The following is a 13,426-nucleotide window of genomic DNA, read 5'->3' as shown; positions in this document are numbered from 1 at the left end:
AGTGATTCATTGCAAGGTGCTCCCCTCCCCTCTCTACGCATGGCTGTCCAAACATGAGGTAAAACGTCTGTTGATGCATCGCTCCACTGGAGATTTGATCCCTTTTCCTCGAGCAATCCTGTAAAAAAACAAAAGAAATGAAAATGATGTTGTGTGTTTTCTGTTTGTTAAGGTTAGGGTTATTTTGGTGTTGTTTGTGATATATTGAGGTGTGATGGGCGGGAATAGCACTTAATATGTTCACCTGTTGCTATTCTATTGTTGGGGAGAGAGAACGTGAGCTGGGGTCAGCAGCGTATCTTTTGTTGAATTCTATTTTCTTCGCTGTTTTTGCGTCGATCACCGTGATTACTTCTACTTTAGTTTGTGCATTAGTTTATTATGAGTTTATCTTCTTTGTTTTTGTTAATAAACAGTTTGATCTTTACGACAGAGTATCAGGGCCACATTGACAAATAAAAAAATCGTAAATGTACGACTTTATTCTCGTAAATTTATGACTGTTGTTTTTTATGTGGCTCTAATACTCCGTCGTAGATCTTTACTTCAGAAATATATAAATAATATAACTTATATTATATAACTATAAATGATTTTGCTGGTATAGTTGAAATGATCATTATACTGAGTCATAATCCACTAATATAAAACAAAAACCAGTATATGTATCCATGGTTTAATAATCCCACAGGAAAGTAAGAGTTGTTTTTTAAAATTATGAATAAAAATCAATTTAAGGTTTGAAATACGTATATCTTTATGTGTTTTTTTAGGAATGGTAAAGACTGCAGTAAATTAAATAGCTTATTTTGATCGTTATGGTTTTTCAGGACCTTTGAGGTTGAGATCTGTGAGATAGGATGGAGGCGAGGTCTCTTCTTCAGTTTCACTCTTACCACAATCAAGCTGCACAATGGCCATGAGTTAAAATGTAGGTTGTGATGAGGACACGACAAAAATCACACAAACCTGTGGGCTCAGCTGTGGTGGAGCTGCTCTCTCATCTTGGCGGCGATCTGCTCTCTCTTCTCACAGTGTCTGTTCAGGTCTTTGACCTCCATCGGCATCGTGCTGTTCCACACCATCAGCACCGACTCCTCATCTGAGGGCACACACACACAAACACACACTTCAGACCAACACAGAGAACCTCACACAGCGACACGACTGTGGGACAAAACAATGAACCGTCACACTCACCAAACTGATTCCTGTCTTGTGGGAGTCTTCTGCCCAAAGTCAGCACCACATTCTTCAAGTTTAGTGTTTCTATTCACACACACGCACAAAAAAAAAAAAAAGAGTAGGTGTGGATTTAGTTATTAAGCGATGAGAATGAGAATTACAGCTACAAATCCAGAAAAAGAGACTGCGGGGTAAAGGAAAACAAACATAATAGACAAAAGAGTGAGCAAACTGTGAGCAGCATGCTGAGCTCGTTCACACATTTCTGCACACAAACACCCTGACAGAGCATGAAACCAAAACAAAAGAATAACCCAGCTGTTAAAAACAGTTTTCTTCACTCATTTCAACTTCCACCCTTTTTCTGTTTTTTATCCATTTTCACACTCTCTTCTAAATGTCTCACGCTGCACTGTAACTGTTATTTACTCTGCAGCTCGGATGCTTCATGTGAAACAGCTGCTTCTCCATGAAACCAGAGGAAAAGACACCATAAACAAGTCTTGTGTTGTTGCATGTGCTCATGACAAAACATTGCTTGAATAATGAATTAATATTGAAACCATGGAACAAAATGAGCAGGAAACATATTTCATCCTTAGTCTGAGGCATTAGAGCTGCCTAATGTACTGTGATGATGACCATTTATGCTAATTATAATGTATAAATTGCTATTTTAAGTTTAAAGACAATAATTTTCCTGTAATAATATTCAAATGTATGCAGCAAACTGCCCCAAAGTGATATCACACAGTAGATACATGTAGATAAATATGTACAAGCCGACCTGCACATGGAAATAAACCAAAATGAATGAAATGCATAAATAATATAGTAAGATGAGTCAAAGCCGAGGACCCACCGATGAGAGCAGAGGTGATGCAGCGGATGGAGTTGCAGCGCGGGCTGATGACCTGCAGCATCTGGTGTTTGGAGAGCTCCAGCAGCAGCAGGTGGCCCCCCCTGGTGCCGATCCAGAGAGCTGCAGCCGTCTGCACCATCAGAGCCTTCACTCTGGCCCAGGTGGGCGTGGCCTCGCTGGGCAGCTCCGCCTCGCTGCCCTGCCTGCCCCTGCAGCCCGAGTCCTGCCTGATGGGACAGGAGGATTTATTCATGTGGGAGGGAACTTTAGCTTTGTGTTAATTATTCTTTTCTTCCTCTTCATGCAGCCTTGTTGTTGTTGTGTTGTGTGTCTTTACCTGATGATCTGAGCGCAGTCGATGCAGTCCACCATCCGCTCGCTCCTCTTGTCCCAAACCTCAACCGTGGACGTCCCGGTTTTGCTCAGATACACATATTTGTCCACAACCATTCGAGACACACAAGCCTCACCGCTCATTGACCGCTGCTGCCTGGAGAGGACACACACACACACACACACACACACAAAACTCAGCATTTTATAAAATAACACATGAACATGGGGTGTTTTCTAATATAATAATACAAAGAAATAAATATTTAAAGGGACAACGAGGAGTTTGTATTTGGTTATAAAAAAGTCTCATATTAATGTGGATGAATCTACGTTACCACTTGTTAATGGGTCAATTTTCGATAAATATATTGTTTTGTCTTTATCGTTATTTTGTTATTATTATTAGTGGTTCGTGGACGCCGCCCGGCGGGTCATGGGAATAACGCCGCCGAATCGCCGTTTATGGTCGGAACTACGACGGTATCTGATCGTCTTCGAACTTCCGACTTTCATTCTTGATTAATGAAAACATTCTTGGCAAATGTTTTTGCTTTCGTCTGTCTTGCGCCGGTCCAAGAATTTCACCGTGCGCGCGGAGACTCATGGGAAATGTAGTGTGAAAACACTTCGCTTTCCAAAACTCCTTGTTGTCCCTTTAACTAAATACATCTTAATATATAAAGAAAAAAAACACTAAACAAAAGAAGGGAAATCTACATTTTCCACTGCTTCCAGATCTCCTCGAATTTAGATCACTGAAGCCTAATTGAAAAAGTGATTCTTTTCATCACAAATATATCATAACTGATATCAAAGCATTCATCAACAGATGGGACGACAACATCCCATTTCTATACTGTTCCCTGGACTTTAAATTCAGCTCAAATCAACTCATCCCCAGCCTGGATGGACATGACGTGGACTCACTGGAAGATGAGGTTGGGTCTGGTGTCGATGGCCCTGCAGACGTCGTACTCGGCGGTGAAGGAGAGGATCCTGGTGCCGCAGCCGGCCCACACACACCTGCTGTCTAGCGAATACAGCGACTGGCCCAGACACATGACGGGCGTGCTGACGTTTCCCACAGAGATGGTTTTAACCGGCCAGCCTTTTTCCTGCTGGAAAACATAGAGAACAGGAAGAAAAATAAAGATCCCAAACCGGACTTCTGGATTTAAATGAACAAATAGAGTAAAATAAAAAATAAAGGAAACAAACACACTTGATCTTTTATTTAATTCTTCATATTTACCATAAGAATAGAGTCCTCATAAACAGTGAGAAGTCCGTTGGCTGTTCCAACCAGCAAGTAGTTCTTCCTTTGGCTGAAAAGAAATAAAAAAGATGGAGATATTTTGTTCAACATGTACAAAATGTGACATGACATGATGGATACAGATGCAATCTGTTGTTATATGAGTCGCTGTTCATTTCATCCCTTTGGATTTCCTTGTGGATTGGTTGGTTCATTAAAACTGCTATAGAGCAGATATAACAATATTATAGATAGACACGTGTTGCTTTTAACAGCCGCCTTCTTTCTAGTATGATTGGAGGATTGCACTTACAATGTTGTTTTTAACATCTATCTATCTATCTATCTATCTATCTATCTATCTATCTATCTATCTATCTATCTATCTATCTATCTATCTATCTATCTATCCTTATCTAATCTAATCTAATATAATCTCTGATTTGACTATTATTAATACTTTTATTTATTTATTTTTGTCTTTACCCTTTTTTACTTGTATTGCTTATTTTCTTGACTGGAGGTGTTTACAAGTCTCTTTATGTACGTTTTTTACTTTCCCCCTGATATTTTTGCACTCGTCTATAGGTCTGTTTTTGTAACATAGGACAGGTTTAGGTACTAGTTATTCATTATTTAAGGAGAGGTTTTACTTCTTCTCACTCCTTTTCAAATATGTATTTCTATATCTCATGTTTAAATGTTTTGTCTTATTGTCTTTTTTAATTACATATTCGAAATAAACATTTCAATCAATCAATATAGGTCTTCATGTTCATTGTTTGTTTGTTTGTTTGTATACAAAATCAAAAATCAATAAAAAAGTAAATGACAAAAAAAAAGAAGAAATGATCTAAATCAAAGTGGATCTTTACTCACGTTCGACGAGGGTGCACGTGGAAGTAGAGCGAGGTGACGGCATCCGGGACGCTCTGCAGGTGGTGCCACGTGGTCACGTCCTGGGTGCTGATGGCCACCAAGGAGCCGGACTGGGTGCCCGCCACCAGCCAATCACAGGGCTCGTTGGGGATCTGGACGGTCACCAGACACAGGACGGGGCTGGTGTCCACCTCCTGCGTGGTGCGCGTGTTGGTGTCCAGGTCCACGGCCGTGACGGTGCCGACCCTCTGGCTGCTGACGCCGCTGCCCCCTCCCAGCCAGGCTCTGTGGCCGGGGGAGGGGCCGTCGCCGCTGGCCGAGGTCACCGCCAGGCACTCGGCGTTGAGCGCCCTGGGAACCAGCAGCTCCCTCATCAGACACAGCATCTCCCCTGAGTTCAGCCGGTCGAACACCTGCACACACACACACACGCGGCAGGAATAAGACTCTGGTACTACGAGTCACACTCTGATCATGTGTATCTCTGCATTCCTGTCCGTCTACAGCTCGTCTCCACGCCGCTCTGCTTCCTCATACCTTTCCATTGTTCTCACTGAAAACGAAAGAAATAGTCTGAACACAGACAGTGTTTATGAGATGGACTGGTGTTTTTGTTTTTGTTTTTTTCTGGTTCTGTTCTTATATTTTGTGGACTGTATGAACCGTCTGGCGTATTCATTTTGACTACCGTATTTTCCGGACTATATGTCGCACTGGAGTATTAGTCGCATCTGCCTAAAAATACGTCATGAAGAGGAAAAAAACATATATAAGTCGCACCGGTTTATAAGTCGCATTTATTTTTCAAACATTTAATTAATAGCCGGGTATCATATAATGGCCGGGGCTTTGTTTACACGAAAGGCCGGCACCTATAGCGCGCGCTGCTGTTATGCATGCGCGCCTCTCTGTGGTGTGTGTGTGTGTGTGTGTGAGGATGCGGAGAGGATGCGGAGATGAATGAAGGCGATCGTCCGACGGGGGGGGGGGGGGGCTGCGGGAAACCCTGTGATCAGAAACTCTTTGTGGACTGTCTGTGAAGACGGACGGGAGTGAACCCGACCTCTCCTCTGCTTCAGAGAGGGACAGGCTTGCACTGTCGGACCTGGGTCTCTGCTCCGTGTCCGGAGCCCGGTCGGGACCGGAGCAGAGACCGAAGACAGGCCGCAGAACACGCTGTGAAAATACTCTGAATTGACTGGTAGTGAAGTCCTACAGCGCAACGGAGACAGGTCAGACAGCGCAGCGAGGAGAACAGCACGTGAGGAAGATGAAGATGAGCTACTGAATGAGGAGGGATTTAGAAATAAAAGCCTTGCTTCCCTCTTGTGGTCATAGCGTAGGTTTTTTTTTATTTTCTATATATATATATAAGTCGCTTCTGAATATAGGTCGCATGGCCAGCCAAACTAGAAAAAAAACGCGACTTATAGTCCGGAAAATACGGTACGTTGTTCTTGTTCTGATCAAATTAGTTGATTTGTTTGTATTGACTGAGATAACATGGACTGATGGCCGTAAATTCAATGTTTATTTTCTATTAGTATTATACTGTATATAGTAGTATAAGTACAAGGGGGTAGGACTAGAAAAGCTTTCAACTTCTTCTTACCCCTTTTGAACATGACAGGTATCTTCATTTGAGATGATGATTATTAATACGCTCTTATTTATTGTTGTTGTTGTTTGTTTTGTTTTTATTTTTGACATATTCAATAAAATTGGTTGATTGATTGATTGACTCCAGGTTCTGACCTGAGCAGACGTGGGTCGGTCCTGTGGTCTTTCCCTCAGACAGTCCTTCATCAGCGACTGGAAGCCCGGCCATGGAGGGCAGCCGTAGTGTTTCACTGGATCTGTGAAGTGAAAAACTTGCGTTATAACGGAGTTATGAAAAGGTCTCATCTGTAACTCTGTGGCGGTTGAATATCGTTGAAATTGATTTTTATTATTATCTTCTGGTCTTATCTAAAAAAAAAAATCAAATACTCAGAAAATCTGAATCAGGGTTTTTTTTTTACATCTTCTATCTAGAGTTCAGGTTTAAAGAATGGCTGTGACATCATAGTTAAAGGCACATTCCCTGAAATAAAACAAAGCAGATGGGACAAACGTCACAATTTAGGAGATTTGTCGTCATTCCTAAATTGATTGCTGCATTACAAAAATACAAAAACCGAAAGTGTAAACAAAGCAATAGACAAGCCTAACATTTCCATTATGAGCTGCAACAAATTTATTGACTAATTTGTTTAATAATGATAATGATTCGTTGTTAATGATGCCACCTAGAGGCAGCGAGTGAAGCTCATGTTTCCTCCTCCTCGGTGACGTTACCTGGCAGTTTCCCCTGCACCGCGATCTCGTCGAACTCGCTGGGGAACTTCATGCCGTCGGAGATGCGCTCGCCACAGGTCAGGAGGTCGTAGAGCAGGAGGCCGAACGAGAACATGTCGGCCTGCTGGTTGTAGATCACGTTGCCCCGGGCGACCTCCGGCGCTCGGAAACCTGCGTGATGCACAGCGATGAATTAATGACAGCTTCACATTTAGGCTGGAACTTTACTGGTACAGACTGATAGTGGAGCAAGTTTTTCTTTCTTATTACAAGCACAAAAAACTTGCTTTCACTGGCAGATTTTTCTACTTATTTCAAGTGAAAATTTGTTTGAAATAAGTGGAAATGATCTAAAAACAAGTAAATTTTTAGGTGATGAGTCTTATTTTAAGTGTAAAGAGATTAGTTTTGACTAGAAATGAGACATTTTGACAAGAAATAAGACAAATATTCTTGGAAAAAAGTTTTTGCAGTGCATGGTAAACAGCTTCAGTGTGTGAGCGGTGAGGAGCCATCTGACCTGGAGTTCCCTCCGAGCTCCTCACTCCCATGCTGCAGCAGTACTGAGCGATGCCGTAGTCCGTGATCTTGGCGATGATCTCGGAGTCGGTCTTCAGGTTGAACAGGAGGACGTTGTGGGGCTTCAGATCCCGATAGATGATCATGGACGAGTGAAGGTACCTGATCACGCACACACATCCATCAATGGCTGTGACCATGTTATCCACATTTTTAAAGTATGAACGGAGAGTATGAACAAAGTCTTAAAGGGATAGTTAAACTTTTTTTGCAAATTCGCCCATTGCCATAATCCCTATAGTCATAGCAGTAGGTTTGTTACCTTTAATTATCGGTGCATGTTGTTTTGAGATCCGCGGGGCAGAGAAGTGAGCTGCTCAGTGAACACAATGGAGGTGAATGGTACAGGTTCCCTATCCCTCAACAAACTCATCAAATACACAATCCAACAACTCCAAAACACTTTGGTGGACAAGTTGTGACCTGCATATTCACCACGCTATGAAACAATCATGTAACATTATGTAACATTATGTAACATTACGACACACAAAGCAAATACTCAGCATACTACTTTCGCTTTTGAAATGTTTTTTGTGTCTGGAATGTAGTTCCGGCTGCATTTACCTCTAAAACAATTCCGTCTCGTAATGTTACATAATTTTGCAGGTCACAACTTGTCCACCAGAGCGTTTTGAAATTGTTGGATTGTGTATTTGAGGAGTTTGATGAGGGACAGGGGACCTGTACCGTTCACCTCCATTGTATTCACTGAGCAGCTCACGTCTCTGCCCCGTGGATCTCAAAACAACATGCAACGATAATTGAAGGTAATGAACCTACTGCTATGACTATAGGGAATTTGCAAAAATGTTGAACTATCCCTTTAATACTGATGATGACTTAAGTTATTCATTTTTTCTAGATTTTATTTTACATCTCTTATTGTTTTGTGTGTGCAAACCCCCAAAGATTGAGAAGATGAACCGAAAACAGGGCGACAAAGAACCAGGAACCTGATGTTGATTCTTCTGTAACTTTCTACCTGAGTCCGTCGGCCACGTGCAGGGCGATCCTGTGCTGCAGCTTCCGGTTCAGGCTGCCGTTCTCATGTTGAAACAGAGAGTCCAGCGAGCCGCGCATGGCCAGCTCCATCACCAGGACCTGAGGAGCCGAGCCGGCCGCCAGCAGGCCGACCAGGCTGGGGTGACGGAGGCGCCCCAGCACCGCCAGCTCCTGAGAAACAAAACAAAAAGAAAAAGGACACTTTGGTTGTAAAAGTGCTGTCCAGGACACAGCGACTGTACAGAATATCGTAGTCTGTTACGTCTGTAAAGCAGCACCTGTCTGAGGAGTCTGTAGATGTAAAGCTCAGATGCGTGTTTGTTGAATATCTTCACTGCTACTTCTTCGTTTTTGTAGACGCCTCGATAAACGGTTCCAAAGCCGCCGTCCCCTGCAACCACACGTAGAACAGTACAGTACTTATACACATGAGAACAGCTAAATAAGAAAATAAAATACAACATCCTGATCTTTTAAGAAAAGCATTGGCAATTAAAATAGATGGTAATGAATGAAAAGACCTCACCAAGTCTGTTTTCCAGCGACATGTCCACATCCAGCTCCTCGCTGTCCAGGATGGTTCCAGCCGGCTGGTCGCTCAGCACCAGGTCGGGGGCGATCTGAGAGATGGGCAGCGTGTAGCGCGAGTCCTCCGGATCCACCAGCAGGAAATCTACAAGAATAAACCAACCAATAACTATATAGCATTTTTTACAGACATGCTTTTATGTTTTATAATCTTCTTTTTATCATCTTCTTATTGTTTTCCTTTTATTTCCTATCACTTTTATTCCCTTATTCTCCTAGTTGGTTTAGTTTCCCTCTCTACTTTTAGATTCACTATCACGCCCTTCAATATTGCCCAACTTTATCTCACAGTTTTACTCTTTTTTATGTTATAAGTTTCACCTTTACGCCTTCTTCTGTTGTAACTCTTTTCTCCCATTTTTCTTATCTTATTGTATCTCCTCTTATCTCCTTTTATCATGTAAGTATACCCCCCTTTATTTTATCTAATCAACTGCATCCTGCATTTTAATTTGAGTCCTCTTGGTCTCAAATTGTTGTTGGGTTTTCTGTATTAACTGCGTTGTGGCTTGGGTGGTCCATTTTCTTATGGTTTTATGGCACTTGTTTGTAACTTGTCTCCTATATGGTATGTTGTATCTATTTATTTATTTAAACCTTTATTTCGAACATGTAAGGTGGTTTAAAAGAGACTGACAGAAGACAAAACAAACAACAACATAAAACACAGAAATAAAAAGACAAAAACAAAACAAATAGTAATAGAAAACAAATAGAATTCATAAGTTATATTCATCAATAGTCTTAACATGCTTGAAAGGGAGTAGGAAGGAGTAAAAAACATATATGATCCTACCCCTTGTCCTTTTTATCGTATTATCCTCTGATAATTATTGTTAATATTACTTATCAATATCAAAATATAACATATATATACAGTATATGTAAAAGAAAAACAAAAAAACTATGTAAACTTGTGTTTTTAAAGGTGCTATATAAATAAAAGTTATTAATAATAAAAACACTAATATGGAAAGTTTCGGTTAATGAAAAACATCAAGCATCAATTAATTTTTCACCTGGTTAAACCAGAAACACAGATGTTGATCTAACAGTGTGATTTTCTGTACCATTGTCGAAGTACGGGAAGAGATCCTCCAGCAGGATCTTGTTCCACTCCTGTCCGTCCTCGAAGCTGTACAGCGCCCACCTCTTCAGCAGAGCCTCGCCGCTGCCGTGCATGTCGGTGTTGAGCAGGCCGGGAAACCACTCCTCCAGCAGCGAGTCCACGTGATCCACAACCTGACCCATCAGCATCCGGCCTGAGGGAGGAGGGGCGGAGGGAGACGAGAGGTGAGACGTCACAGACAACAGATCAGCACGAACAGGTAAAACTTCAAATAATGGCCGACTCCCAATTTGCCGCCGGGTGTAGCAACATTTTTTTGTATTAAAGCAGAAGTAAGCGATCCGGTCGTTTTGGCTAACTTCTTGTCAGCCGATGGAGTTAGCAGTCCCCGCCCTCGTCCCTACGTCACCACATTCACGCGCATCCCTTGGCTGCACACACAGAACGGACCGCCCCTTTATGCCGTTCTCTCTCCTCATTGGATAAAGGTTGTAGGATACAAGGAAAGTTTTCTCCTCAGCTTACAACAGAGCAGAGTGACTGACAGACCCGTGTTTCAGACCAAACACTCTATATACGTAAGTGATTGCCGTCGGAAGATATAACTATTTAAGACTTATATTAACACAAACATTCCGCTTACTTCTGCTTTAAATGCCCATCCCAAATGAACGCCAGGTCAAACATTGTTCTTCTGGTTGCCAAAAAATATTCTGCGCAAATATAGCCTATGCCTAAACACAAACAAATAACCTTAAACGAGTTGAAAACGGTGTCTCGAGACATTAAAGACGGCTGAGGACCAACGAGTCAAGACGCCTCTGGTTTGGTTGCTCCTGCCCGGTCTGTCCATCTACTCCTCTCATCCGCACTCCAGCACCTGTCCTGGGGCTGCACAGTGTCGGCTCATCTCGGCTCGCTCCTCGTTTTAAATTACTTATTACTCCTTTTAAAAGTAGCATAAACAATTTACTGTACTCGTACGCTTATTAAGTTAGGCTACCTTAGTATTAGTAGTAGTAGTAGTAGTAGTAGTAGTAGTAGTAGTTACTTCATTCCCTCAAAAAAAAAAAAAAAACTAGATATAACTGGGTTTAGTTTGAATGGAGACACACTATTACTAAAGGGCGGGACTAGATAAGCTTTTGCTTCTCCCGCTTTCCCTTTCGGCCATGTGTATTGTATTATTTGAACTAAGATGAAGTGTGATGATGATGATTTAATTGACATGCCCGAAATAAACAAATAAATAAATACATTAAAAAAAATGCAGGTCCCAAATAAACGCCTGTTGATTTGAGTGATTTAAGCAAATAAACGCCTGGGCATTTACAGTATTTTGTGTTTCACGGTATGACTGAGGTTTTGGGGGAAAGCTGCAGCACCTTTCCGTGAGGAGGGAACTGTTATCCTGACGAAGCTGGAGGGGTTCTCCTCCACCGAGGCGGCCTCCACCAGACAGTACGCCTCGGGGGACCAGCTCAGGTAGATGCCTCTCCTCCAGTAGATTCGGTTCGGTCTCATTACTTTCTCTGGAGAGCAGACGACACAACAAACAGTCAGGCTGGGTCAGAACAGCACTGATGAACCAGTGTGTGAGTGCGTCTCCCTGTGTTTTTACCTCTTCCACCGAGCAGGTACGACGACACCTCCAGGAGGCGGCTGATCTGCCGGGACCAGTAGTCCATGGGGAAGTACGGCATCTCATACAGACGCACGATAACCTCTGAGTTCTCGCTGTGAGGCAGCTCGATCACCGGCCGGTGTTTGGACAAACTTCACAAGAGAGGGCAAAGCAGTTAGATATCATATGTGAACTGCTGCATCATTGGATCTCTACAAAATCTACCTGCATCACTACAAACAATATCTACACCGTCATTGTACAAAAAACAACTGATTTTTTTTTTTCTTTTAACAAAGACTTGTAGCACTTTATTTGATCGGTGAATCTTTATCTTTCATTTTGTATGTAAATTGTTTTTTGTTTTTTTTAATTTAATGAATTTTTGTATTATCATTTTTTCTGAGTCTTAAGACAACCATTGTTGTTTTTACATAGGGGAGGTATTTTCATAAGCCTTTTTTGGCTTCCACCTCTCCTAAACTAAACTAAACTAAACTAAACTAAGCTAAACTAGACTAAACCTGATCCTGGAGAAATAAAATCTCCAGCTAGGAATCTGAACATACTTGCTGGGCACGAGCAGCTGGTCGTCTCCGAACGGCAGAGCGATCTGGAACTTCTCCAGCAGCTTGAAGAACTGCGTCAGGTGGCTCTTCGGGAAACATTTGGTGTCAAACAGGAACTTTTCCACCATCGAGCGCTGGACAACTCCTTTGGGATGCTCCCAGAGGCCGCAGCTCTTCAACGTCAGCTTCTGCACACACACAGAAGAACAGCTACGTATCTGAGTACAGGTCTTTTATGTTGGAAAACATCCTGTGCCCATTTTAGAAGTGATCAGATCTTGGTGAGACAGTTAACAGGCATTTCTGAATTTAGGATGTGTGTGTGGGGAAGGCAGCACCTTACAAATACAAATACGATTTGAAAGTCAGCCTTAAACCTCAGCTGAAGAAAGAAATAATAAAAACTAAACAAAGTTGTGTCGCTACTAAAAGAGGTTCCACTGAAAAAAAAAGCCATTTCTCACTGTGTGGATGCCTTTTATACTATGTGTGTGAGGATCAGACTCAGACTCTTTATTTGTCATTCTACATGTTAAAAACACAGAGAACAAAAAGTGTTTCTCAGAACTAGTGAGATAAAAAAGATTAAAAAAAAGAAAATAAATAACCTATAAACTAAAAACCTATATAATAAATAAATAAAACAAAACACATTGTAAGGGGTAACGTGCAGTTATAATGAAGAAAGGGATGCAGTTACCTGGGAGATGATGTTGCAGAGCCACTGTGGGTCGATGAAGTAAAGGTCTTGGAGCTGAAGTGCAGGGTCATCGAAGTGCAGCAGAACCCCTGCAGAGACAAAAACACAGGCATGAGTGAATTTAATGATGAAAAAGGCAGAAATTATACTTGAAGCATAAAACACACCTGGAATCTGCCAGTCTGCTATAGAATAGTTAAACATGTATTATAACTTCTTCTACTATCACCGACGGAGAAATGCTCCGTACAAATGAAGGTTGATAAAGGCCATTTCCAGTCAGATATCAGGTCACCTATGATCACTTCATTTCATACCATCCACACTCCCAACTGCAGCGTGTGGACGTTTATATTCGTTTTTGATCAAGACTCTATGTTCATTAATGGGCTCCGGACTAATTTTAAAATTGTTCTGTGGTCGCAAGTAACGTCCTTT

The 13,426-nt window shown here is 41.9% G+C and overlaps 1 protein-coding gene across 2 annotated transcripts in view; it reads right to left on the bottom strand.

Moving 5' to 3' along the window:
* Nucleotides 1-13,426, bottom strand: part of lrrk2 (leucine-rich repeat kinase 2) — a 46,746-nt gene continuing 33,320 nt past the window's right edge. For both annotated transcript variants that reach the window (XM_085780120.1, XM_085780121.1), the window contains exons 33-51: nucleotides 12,989-13,077; nucleotides 12,289-12,476; nucleotides 11,717-11,871; nucleotides 11,481-11,627; nucleotides 10,097-10,288; nucleotides 8,965-9,111; nucleotides 8,717-8,829; nucleotides 8,419-8,609; nucleotides 7,375-7,535; nucleotides 6,855-7,025; nucleotides 6,273-6,373; nucleotides 4,518-4,930; nucleotides 3,636-3,708; nucleotides 3,311-3,501; nucleotides 2,385-2,537; nucleotides 2,048-2,274; nucleotides 1,201-1,269; nucleotides 970-1,102; nucleotides 1-118 (exon numbers count right to left, since the gene is read on the bottom strand). In XM_085780120.1, coding sequence (XP_085636246.1) covers nucleotides 978-1,102; nucleotides 1,201-1,269; nucleotides 2,048-2,274; nucleotides 2,385-2,537; nucleotides 3,311-3,501; nucleotides 3,636-3,708; nucleotides 4,518-4,930; nucleotides 6,273-6,373; nucleotides 6,855-7,025; nucleotides 7,375-7,535; nucleotides 8,419-8,609; nucleotides 8,717-8,829; nucleotides 8,965-9,111; nucleotides 10,097-10,288; nucleotides 11,481-11,627; nucleotides 11,717-11,871; nucleotides 12,289-12,476; nucleotides 12,989-13,077 — 2,906 coding nt within the window. In that variant the 3' untranslated portion in view covers nucleotides 1-118; nucleotides 970-977. The remainder of the gene's footprint in view (nucleotides 119-969; nucleotides 1,103-1,200; nucleotides 1,270-2,047; nucleotides 2,275-2,384; nucleotides 2,538-3,310; nucleotides 3,502-3,635; nucleotides 3,709-4,517; nucleotides 4,931-6,272; nucleotides 6,374-6,854; nucleotides 7,026-7,374; nucleotides 7,536-8,418; nucleotides 8,610-8,716; nucleotides 8,830-8,964; nucleotides 9,112-10,096; nucleotides 10,289-11,480; nucleotides 11,628-11,716; nucleotides 11,872-12,288; nucleotides 12,477-12,988; nucleotides 13,078-13,426) is intronic.

Source organism: Trachurus japonicus, chromosome 6, assembly GCF_045865225.1.
Source record: "Trachurus japonicus isolate A0001 chromosome 6, Traja_1.0".
NCBI classification, from domain to species: domain Eukaryota; kingdom Metazoa; phylum Chordata; class Actinopteri; order Carangiformes; family Carangidae; genus Trachurus; species Trachurus japonicus.
This window is presented reverse-complemented; position numbering and strand designations above follow the sequence as displayed.